This window comes from Actinia tenebrosa, unplaced genomic scaffold, assembly GCF_029948245.1.
Source record: "Actinia tenebrosa isolate PJP-AT-01 unplaced genomic scaffold, QUT_ActTen_1.0 PGA_scaffold10__47_contigs__length_13832649, whole genome shotgun sequence".
Taxonomy (NCBI): domain Eukaryota; kingdom Metazoa; phylum Cnidaria; class Anthozoa; order Actiniaria; family Actiniidae; genus Actinia; species Actinia tenebrosa.
In genome coordinates this window covers 3,826,008-3,837,774 of record NW_028292570.1, presented here as the reverse complement: position 1 = coordinate 3,837,774, position 11,767 = coordinate 3,826,008, and the positions used below count along the sequence as shown (strand labels likewise).

The window sequence follows — 11,767 nt, the reverse complement described above, 5'->3', positions numbered from 1 at the left end:
ATTATTTCAGAGGTTCACGTGAAGTACTAGTCACGTTGCCGGATATGGCTATTTGTTATATAACACGTTTCTCCAAGGCACGTTTTTGGGTCAAGTAAACACAAGAGGCCACTCATCTACTATTAATATATTCCATTAGCTATTAGTGGGATGGATCACTAGTCTTTTATTTCTCCTTCTTTTAAGACTATTTCCTGTGTAAGAAATATTATTAAGAAAACTATATTATTTGAGCTAGGGCGCATAGTTATAGTCTATCAAATTCTGCGCTCTGATTGGCTGAGTTTCTAATGTGGTCTATGAGATTCCCGTTTTTCCGACAAGAGTGAAAAACGTCTGTGCATGCGCGCTCTGAATCCTTTTGCAAAATAATCAAATCACATGTAAATTTGACTTTCAAACATGCCTGATAAATTGGACTTCACAAAATGCCAAAGCTTAGTATCCATGCTTGAAACTCAAGGTTAATTCTTTGATATTGTGTTTGTTAATACAGTATCTTGGTCTGACAAAAGTATACTCTCGAGCTTTTTTGTATACTTGGAGCCAAAAACAAACATTTATTTTCTCACTCGAACTCTTCAAGGGGGACTAGCACGAAAATCGTCCGAATTTACTGGGATAACCCTTAAAGGTTTAATAGTCATTGGTTAAAGTTTTTCTTGATATTTGGATAGCAAGTATTATATTTTTGCAAATTTCTAAAGGAGTATGTGACGTCATACACTCAATACTAAACATCGCTCCATACATTTCTTTGTATTTTGTAATCAAAATATCTTCTAGTTTTATACTCAGTATTGAATAAAAGGTACCATAAAATGATTCTAAACACAAGTTATGTACGTTAAGTCCCTCAGCGGATCTTTGGGCTTAATAGAAATGAAGTAAAACATGCGGGAGCTATTTACAAAGAAATCAATGGAGCGATGCATTAGTGTTGAGTATATAACTGCACAGACACCTATAGAAATTTGTAAAAATTTAATACTTCCCATTGGAATATAAAGGAAAAAAAATAACCAGTGATTATTAAATCCTTAAAGATTACTCCATTGAAGTTTCTTGCTACCTCCTGTTGTTAGTTATTTGATTCAAATGTGTCAATATATCTACTTAAATTATCTTTATGCACTAAGTTTCATTTAAGACATCATTTTGGGCCCGCAGTAATTGGCTTAAGGATACACGGAACACAATTTTCGCCAATTTTTTTTTTTGTTTTTTTTTTTTTTTTTTTTTTTTTTTGTTTTTGTTTTTTTTGTTTTTTTGTTTTTTTTTTGTTTTTGTTAAACCATGCTATATCAAATATAAAAGTAAAATCTTTAATTTTATATTTAAATTAAGTTAATTTTTTTAAATTAAATAAATAAATAAATTTATAATCCCATTAAACTAAACTTGTGTTTTTCTCAAAAGTAGTTTTTTGGTAAAATACACATTTTCAGAAGGTTTATTCTCCCTCGGTTTTTGATCAATTAATTACCGTGAAACTTGGCATGTGGATTCCTACTATGCTCGAGTTTAAAAATGTGTCTGCGTTTTTTCATTTTCCTTTTCTTTTGTCAGATATTTGCCATTTTCTCAAGAATGCCCTTAAAAACATGTAGTTATAACTTTGGAATTGAATAAAAGATTAAAGAAGCGCTAAAAGAAAAAACGCAGACACACTTTGGTAGAACAACATACGTGTAATAAGATGCAAAAAAAATTGATCCGTTTACGCTAACCAGAGGGAGAACAAACATCTCGCGTCGAACCATAGCGTTTGCAATCAATGCCCGATTTATCCAAAATGAATTATTTTTGTCCAAAAGTAAAATCGAATATGCAATATTTGAACTTTAAGCTGTTAGAAAATGTATACTTTATGGGGAAATTTATATAAACTAAACGCGCTATGAGCGTTCAAAAAACCCGACCCGATTGTGTTCCGTGTATCCTTAACGCTGTTGTGGTCACCCTGTCATATATATCACAGCATTTTTTTCAGTTATCATATTTCCAGTTTAATATATGGCAAAACAAATAAATAAAAAAATAAATAAATAACGTGCTGAAATGAACGCATGCGCAAACGTTTTTCTCTAGGGTCCGTTTTTCCTTTCCGCAAACGGCAAACGTGACCACGTTTTCATCGTTTCCCTACATTTCACTTAACCTTTTGCAAGAACCTTCTCGACACGAAGATTCTCGTTTACGGCAAACGTGAAACGTCAGTTGACCGCTGAAAAAATTCTTTTCTTTGTCGGGAAGGTTTTTGCAAAAGGTAAAGTGAAATGTAGGGAAACGATGAAAACGTGGTCACGTTTGCCGTTTGCGGGAAGAAAAAACGGGAATCTTAATCAGCCTATTGATAAATCACTCGTAGCGCGAAAAGTACTGATTACAACGCGAAAACAAACCCTATATTACACTCAACAAAATTACTCGATTTATATTGGATGAGAGGAGTACAATTTTCAAAATTGGACAGCCTAGTACGAGAGGATTGTGCGATTTTTTGTTTATAATACGCTCAAAAAAATTGAGCAGCTTAATTGAGAGTCCCAATTTTTAAATTCCAAATCCAATTAAGTTACTCAATTTTTTTTGAGTGTATTATTAAAAAAATCGCACAATCTTCTCGTACTAGGTTCGTCCATTTTGAAATCCAAAACACCACCACGTACCTGTAAATTCCGAATTGTACTCGAGATCGTGCGCCGATTTCCTATACGATCAGCTCAATTTGATAAATTTTAACATCCGGTTTGTATTCGTTCATTTGGCCTATCCGTAGGTTGGAGATAGGCTATTTGATCTCTTGGTTCTTTTGAGCTCTACTTGTTCGAACTAACCATTAATGGACTGGAGACTATCTAAAAAGCTCACGTCATTTTTTCCCCCGCACGAGCGATCGATTACATTGAATCCGAAATGAATAGCGAACTCACAAAAAAAAAAAAAAAAAAAGTGTCGGGAGCCACTCGGACCAATCGAACATTCGATTACATTCGATTGTAATTTAGGATCGATTCAGAAGTCAGTCGAACACAATCGAGCATTCGATTACTCCGGTGTAAAAGCATCGGGTTTTCTCGTCGTATCTCTTAGGGCTAAAAATCAGCGAATCTTTTAGGGTGTTAAAATTGAAATCTAGAATTTCGGAATTTCTTGTTATCTTTTAGGGTTTCTCTTAGGGGTAAAAAATCATCCAACGACGCCCTTAATTTTAAAAGGAATTTCGGTGTATCTTAGGTGTATGGGTATTTTGAAAGTTTTCGACTAGCATATAACCCAATACGTTTACCCCTGACTCCCCCACGGGCGCAGATAAAAATATAACGTAGCTAGGGGTGTACGTCGAAGAAAACGAGAAACTATATACATAATATATAGTAAACCGTAGGCCGAGTATTAAATGAGTAGAATCTTAAATTCGATCCGGGAATACGGTTTGTGGTAATTAGACGAGCAGCTGCATTTTGCGCAGTTTATTTGAGTTTGGAAATGAGATGATTTGGAAGACTTAAGGCAATTACATTGATCAATGGCTTGGACGTAACAAAAGCATGAGTCAGAGCTTCAGCAGTTTTAATTAACAGCACAGTAACTTCCTTATTTTAGCAGCATTGCGGAGATGGCCCGGTGGACAATGTTTTTTTGCATAAAGTGATCTACGTTTCTTTTGCCAGCTAAAGGTAACTGATAAGTATTTGTGAAAACTTATTTTCCTTTTGTAGTTTTTTCCTAGGTGATGACATTTTTTCTTTATTGACAACTTCGTTTCGTAAATTTTCGTATAAGAAATCGAATGAGCTTGAGTTCAGTTTTTAAGAAGATATTACGAGTGCAAAGTAGTACCTCTTTCTCCCTGTGTCAGGTTAGAGAGAGAATATCTTCATTCTTAACGATGGAGGAGAAATCCGGTTTAAAACTGACTGGCTTAATTCAAACTCTAACCACAGGGCGAATGATTTTTCGTATGATATGGTACGGTACCGTGACAGAAACCTAGCTTGGGCTACCTGTAATAATACGTGTGACTTGGAGTTGCCAAACGGCAGCCGGCAATGGAATAACGTACCTGATTAAGAGAGAAAGCTGTTGAATCGTATGGACAAATGATCAAGGGCCTTATTTGCATCAGTCAAGGATTATTCCAGAAGAGGAACAGGTTTAGCTTTCTCCGTAGGCTACCCCATATATTCCCCGTTGGGATCCCTGTGTTGAATGTTATAGCAGCTAGAGAAGAACTAGGAACGAGAAACGAGAGAGGAAGGAGGAGTGGGGACTAGGAAGTGAGAGAAAAAGCGTTAGGAGTAGCAACTCTTCTTCTTTCTCTCTCCCTTCCCCCTTCGAATTTTTTGTCCTCGCCACAGGAAGCCCAAGGAGCAAAAACAGCCGAAGGAGATGGCCGCGGAGTGGGCTAGGACAGGAGTTCACTAATTTAAAATTCAATATATTCACAATTTAAAATTGATTTCTACGTCTATGTGACTGATTAACCAAGCCGTGGAAACCCGAGGGGGGTACCTCGAGATCGTGCGATTTCCTATACTAATATGCATATTTAGCAGTGGTTCTAAAAATATCTCCTCGTCAGCCATGAAGTCACTATGGCAACCACCAACCAATCGTCCCGTTAATTTTTTCTTTCTTTTGAAGACAGATGTTAGTCAAGTTAACAAAAGAAGATCGTCATCAGACACAATACTAAAAGAATTTCTTCACTAACTTTGGCGTACTACACATCAGTGACTCTTAAATATTCTGTCTAACTTTGGTATATCAAGCAATTTAGTACGAGGTAAGCGAAGTTATGAAAATCATCATTTATACCATGCAAAAAATAGAACCAAAAAACATTATAGCAAAGTTTTTTTTAAGTAAATATATGACATACCTTAAAGCAAATCTAAGACTCAAACTTTCTTTGACACAGTTTTATAAAACGCTTTTTTAGCTTGAATATATTTTTTTTGCGATTAGTTTTAATTTCGTTCGAATTCACTGTCATTAAGAAAAGAAAAAATGTTGGTATATTTTTTTACAAGAATATGAAGGAATTTCTGTATATGGTTAACTGATTATAGGGCTTGAGTTATGTTTATCAGGGATATAAGATAGCTTATATGATTCGCCACTAGAGCCGTTAAACGTACCCCAATTTTTACCATCGGAGAATTATTCCTAGGTACCGAATAGTCGAATCGACTTAAACACCTTTATTGCTCTAATTCAGCCATTCCTAAGCCATAGCTTATAAAACTGTGCTAATGAATGATGAGCTGGTTGATGAAAGTTTAATTTTTAATGCCTTCAAAAGACGATGTAGATTTGCATACTTAGACAATTAGTGTACACCAATACTGTATGCGTTTACGAAATTTACTTAACGCTCTGAATTTTGACGAAAAATTTCGTATGATAAACATTCGTTTACTAGAAAGTACATCATATCCTGAAAACCATTTTAAAACCCAAATTCAGTTTTACTAAAAAGTTTTAAAAAGTGTTGTTTTTGCCGACGAATGTCAGTTTTTCCCCATTTCATTGTCAATGGGAACTCGACATTGTTTGCATGAAGTAACATAAATGATATCGCACGTATTTTCCTTTGCGAGCAGTTACAGGTGATGGTCTCACTTAATTGTAGAGTTTTTTTCTGCCTTCTTTTCGACTAACGCCCGACAGCCCGCCTCTCAGCACGGTATACTGAAAGGAGGGCCCGAAAACTAAACTTAGAGTGGTTTTTGTACTATGAATGAGAAATATTCGATTCATTTTCTCTAATTGGTATACTGACTTACAGCACGTTGTTTACGTTACGACGTGTCTTTACATTGAAATGGCTTGACATTGAATTGTACTCTTCCAGTTGCTCATTCAACTGATTTTCAATATTACTGGACTAAAACAGGAGACTTTAGTATGGCGGTAGCTACGTTTTGATAATAATGAAAATTAGAAAATTCTAGCACAAACTGGTACATGTTTTAAGTATCTGTATCCTAAGTCAGTTTCTTCTTCTTCTCCTCCTTCTTCTTCCTCCTCTTCTTCTTCTTCTTCTTCTTCTTCTTCTTCTTCTTCTTCTTCTTCTTCTTCTTCTTCTCCTCCTTCTTTTTCAAACGAACAAAACGTGACAAAAAAGTATAGAATGTAATAAATACGAAAAAAATATTATATTAATTTCTGTTGCGTTGAAAATTTCTCGTAGTACCACTCCGCGCACGGCAAATATTTTCATTGTTTCATTTGCATGTTGCGCAATATATAAAAAGTAGAAACTCCCCGAGTCATAGAAACCTCGATGATGAAACCGCCCTGAAATAACCTCTGGGCTGATCTAAGTCAGGGCATGAATAACATGCTCACAGATATTTGAACCCAGAAAAAAAATCTCTGGGCTGTTCTAAGTCAGCGCATGGCTAACTCACAGATCGAACCCTTAAACAACCTCTGGGCTGATCTAAGTCAGAGCATGACTAACTCACAGATAGAACCCTGAAACAACCTCTGGGCTGATCTAAGTCAGGGCATGGCTAACTCACAGATAGAACCCTGAAACAACCTCTGGGCTGATCTAAGTCAGGGCATGGCTAACTCACAGATTGAACCCTGAAACAACCTCTGGGCTGATCTAAGTCAGGGCATGGCTAACTCACAGATCGAACCCTGAAATAACCTCTGGGCTGATCTAAGTCAGGGCATGAATAACATGCTCACAGATATTTGAACCCAGAAAAAAAAATCTCTGGGCTGTTCTAAGTCAGCGCATGGCTAACTCACAGATCGAACCCTTAAACAACCTCTGGGCTGATCTAAGTCAGAGCATGACTAACTCACAGATAGAACCCTGAAACAACCTCTGGGCTGATCTAAGTCAGGGCATGGCTAACTCACAGATAGAACCCTGAAACAACCTCTGGGCTGATCTAAGTCAGGGCATGGCTAACTCACAGATTGAACCCTGAAACAACCTCTGGGCTGATCTAAGTCAGGGCATGGCTAACTCACAGATCGAACCCTGAAATAACCTCTGGGCTGATCTAAGTCAGGGCATGAATAACATGCTCACAGATATTTGAACCCAGAAAAAAAAATCTCTGGGCTGTTCTAAGTCAGCGCATGGCTAACTCACAGATCGAACCCTTAAACAACCTCTGGGCTGATCTAAGTCAGGGCATGACTAACTCACAGATAGAACCCTGAAACAACCTCTGGGCTGATCTAAGTCAGGGCATGGCTAACTCACAGATAGAACCCTGAAACAACCTCTGGGCTGATCTAAGTCAGGGCATGGCTAACTCACAGATTGAACCCTGAAACAACCTCTGGGCTGATCTAAGTCAGGGCATGGCTAACTCACAGATCGAACCCTGAGACAACCTCTGGGCTGATCTAAGTCAGGGCACGACTTTAACTCAATATAGAAATCGTTGATTGCATGCAAACGTGACAAATATTTGCATACAAAATTGAACGTAATTCATCTGATTGAAGCTGAGGTGATGACAATGTAGTTACTATTAAAGAGGTTAATAATCAATAATTAATAAGAAGTAATAAAGATTTTCAAGTGTACGTGCATGACGGGTGAACAGCAGTTAATTAACGTAACTCATTTCATTCCTCTGTCTTATGGATCTAAATGGATTAAAAGCTTAGTGATGTGATGCGGGTCACGTACAACCGAGACTCCGCTGGTACATCTAGTAGCAGTAGCAGCAGTAGTAGCAGCAGCAGTAGCAGCAGCAGTAGCAGCAGCAGCAGCAGCAGCAGCAGCAGCAGCAGCAGCAGTAGCAGCAGCAGTAGCAGCAGCAGTAGCAGTAGTGAGCAGCAGTAACAGCAGTAGCAGCATTAGCAGCATGAAGGAGTATACACCAGTAATAGGCTGGTACAACATCAGCTTCATTATATAGCATTCAATATTAAATTTCATCTAACTGAGCAAATTTACAATAATTGGGCCCAAAAATTAAGCATAATTGACAGCCCTATTAGCACACGTTAAAAATAGTCTCTGCTTAACTATTCCCTTATTGTTTTTTTAGAACGAACAAAGAGGCTATGCTAACTACAAGATAAGATCTCAGGAGTGTAATTAGCAGAAAGTTAAGCTCTCAGCATGGCGGAAAAACACGATGACCATAGCGGGCAGGTGAAAATTCATGAGAACGTAAACAGCGATTCTCCATCAGCTTCGAGCCCCACACAAACCAGCACGGACATAAGTGAGGACAGCAACCAAAATACAGACCTTGATATGAAAAGGGCTCTTTTATCGAGGGCATCAACGCTAGAATCGATCAAAGAAGAAGATAGTGAGCTAGAAGAGAGGTTACTGTTGGAGAGCTTTAAGAGCATTACTGATATTTTCGAGAATGGAGGTGAAGAAGAACAGGTGCCAATCGAAAAGTCTTCCCCTGCAGAAACGCCGCTAACCTCAAAGAGTGTAAGTTTGAGTATTTCGGAAGATACGGATAGCTTGGATGAAGAGGTGCGACAAATAATGTTGAAAAGCGAAGATAAACAGCGGCAAAGCCACGAGGCAACGAACCAAGTTGCCATTAACAGTTTGCGGGATAATGTCGCGGCTAATAACGCAACAAACTTTACAAAAGATGTGAAAGAAAACGATAAAGAAAAAGTAAAGGAAGTAGAAGAAGAAATAGAAGAAGTACCGGAAGAAGATTATAGTGATGCAGACGAAGAATCGGAGCCAGAGTCGTCGGTCGCGACGGATACCGAATCCTTATCGGAATCCGAGCCGGATTCGGAATTAGAATCACTGGACGACGACGACGTAAAAACTGGACATTGGTCTCCCCGCGATGATGGAAGCTCCGATGATGATGACTTTGATCTAGAAGAGCACATAAATAAGCTGTGCAGCCATACAATCGATTCTGGTTCGTCTTCCGAATCAGAATCGGAGGGTTCGGATTCCGAAGCTGAGAAGCAAAAAGCCGTTAATAAAGTTATGCGAAAGTATGCGAAAAAACATTCACAAGACGACGAGGCGGAATCTGAAGACGATAGTGACAACAGCGATGTTGAAGAAACAGATTTAGAAGACGAAGGTTCAGACGATGGGATTGAAGAGGTTGAAGTGAAAGACGACGATGACAGTGATTATTCTTCCACAGATGATGATGACACTGATAGCGATTTCCTAGACGAAGAATCAGCTTCAGTTTCAACCGCGTCATCAGGAGATTACGAGATAGAAGAGGGCGATGACGATAAGGAACCAGCACAAGGCGTCAACGAAGAAATCCCTTACTTATCTGACACAACTATGCCTTCACATGAAGTAGTCTACGATTATTACCTAGGTACTAGACCTGAAAGTTGTCCAGAAAAAATCGAAGTCCAAGATGGGGATTTAAACAACAACATCGCACTTGACAACACATTGGCAACCCGTAGCGTCATCAATCTTCGATGGCCTTTCACTAGTTATTATGTTAAGGAGTTCGACCTTGATAGTGAAGTTCCCACTTACGAGGAAGATGGCCTGCTACCTTGTTATAAGTCTATGAAGTCTTCGGCATCGTTTCCAGGGCGACGAAGAGATGTAATGCTTGGTAGAGTGTGGTGGGTTGAATGGTGGGCAAAGGATACCGTTAAAGACGACGACAAAGAAGAAGAAAGAAGAGACGGCGGTGGTAGCAATAATAAAGCAGTCGATAAGGAAGATAACTTTGAAGAAATTCCTGGAGAAATGGGACATTTTGAGAAAGAAAAGACTGATTCTCATTTGTAAAGACTTCTGAAGACTTGCATGAACTGAAGCACAAGGGAGGAGTGGGTAGGGGACAACTTGGTAAATATTGAACATTATTGGGACACTCAGGGGGGTAGGGTGGGGGAAGTTAATGCAAGATCTCATTCTCTACCTCGATAATTTTCTAACCCCTGGAACGTAGAAGGCAACTTTCTTTAACTTTTTGGATTTCCAGGCCATCGAATGAAAAGAAAAAAAATCAATAACCTTGCCGAATACGTGCTTTAAAACAATGACACCATAATTAATGATTTTGATATTTTTATTTCAATAGAGGGCAAGTTGTTTTTTTATTTTTCTGTGGTCAATTTTTGCTGGCTTCATGACCTCAGTTTTGCAGTGACGTCATTTAGACATCACTATTTCAGACCATCTGGCGGACTTCATATATATAAAACATGTATAACATGTGACTTCATAATATGTGTCATCATCTATTATTAGTCATTACTAGGCTTGATCGAATTGAATTTTACCGATCGTCGAGAAAATTAAAACGTACTTAAGGCGCTTAACTCCTTCTATTTATAAACACATACCACGCATAATTTTTAATATTTAAGGATACCAATGGGGGTGTACTCAATTGTTGGTTAGCTACTAATTTTTCCACTGAATGTCATTTAACTGTAATAATTTTACGAGCGTTGGCCATAATATTAACCACAATAATGAAATATCGATCAGTTAAACTACTAATGTTAGGTTATTTGTCAGTTAACTTCTGTTTTCTTTTTGGTCAAATGTCAGTTACCTAGTTACCCCATTCGGTGGCACCCTCATAATTGCTCGCTATATTTAATTCCACATTATTCTCTCAAGAATAATGAATACATTAAATAATTAAACAAACCACAAAAGTTAGGCGAGAAAGCTCGTACAATATCTTAATATACTATATGTCAAATTGAGCAATATACTATGCTGTAAACCAGCGCCAATTAATATTTTTTCAATGCTTTTTTCAGTATTTGTAAAGATGCATTGCTGGCACCAAATGATAAGCCAGTTTATAGTCGTTTTCAGTGCGCATGCGATTTTATCTCGAATTTCTTACCTTATTTTGTTTGAATTAAGAACGAAAGAAGGTTTATCTACAAAATAAAAAAATTGAAGAAAATACACTTAGTCGTGAGACAAACTGGTGAGAATATATAGATAGGACAGGGTATATGAGAGAACAGAGAACAGGTGGTATACATATAAAAGCACAGCATGGGGGGCATAATCATCAGTATAGGCATAGGTGTGGTAAATATATAAGAACAGACTCAAGCAAGGGTGCTATTCATCAGTATAGGCATTGGTATGGTATATGAGACAACAGATCACGGGTGCTATAACCATCAGTATAGGCATGGGTATGGTATATGAGACAACAGATCACGGGTGCTATAACCATCAGTATAGGCATGGGTATGGTATAAGAGACAACAGATCACGGGTGCTATAACCATCAGTATGGGCATGGGTATGGTATATGAGACAACAGATCACGGGTGCTATAACCATCAGTATAGGCATGGGTATGGTATATGAGACAACAGATCACGGATGCTATAACCATCAGTATAGGCATGGGTATGGTATATGAGACAACAGATCACGGGTGCTATAACCATCAGTATAGGCATGGGTATGGTATATGAGACAACAGAACACGGTTAGATATAACCATCATGGGTATGGTATATACAAGAGCAGAAGTCCTGTCATTGTACTGGTAACGACATTTATAAGATACATCCAGCTTATTTGCATACCAAGCAATGGAATACTCTCTGGTTGATAGCACATGACGGGCAATGTTTGCCTGGCATTGTAGGCTGGTAATGAGATTCATTCAGCTGATTGATACCAAGCAATAGAATACTCTCTGGTTGATAGCAGATGACGGGCAGTGCTTGCCTGTCACTTGTAGGCCGTTGTAATAATGATATTCATTCAGTCGCGGTCTGTTTGCCACGTGCCATAATAACACAGAATACAATA

General features: G+C 38.1%; 1 protein-coding gene across 1 annotated transcript; it reads left to right on the top strand.

Annotated features, from left to right (window-relative positions):
• The first annotated feature begins 4,665 nt into the window (after positions 1-4,665).
• On the top strand, positions 4,666-10,897 carry LOC116307447 (uncharacterized). The gene is made up of 2 exons (XM_031717704.1): positions 4,666-4,792; positions 8,040-10,897. The coding sequence occupies exon 2, from the start codon at positions 8,114-8,116 to the stop codon at positions 9,752-9,754; it is 1,641 nt and encodes a 546-aa protein (XP_031573564.1). The 5' UTR covers positions 4,666-4,792; positions 8,040-8,113; the 3' UTR covers positions 9,755-10,897.
• Positions 10,898-11,767: the final 870 nt, after the last annotated feature.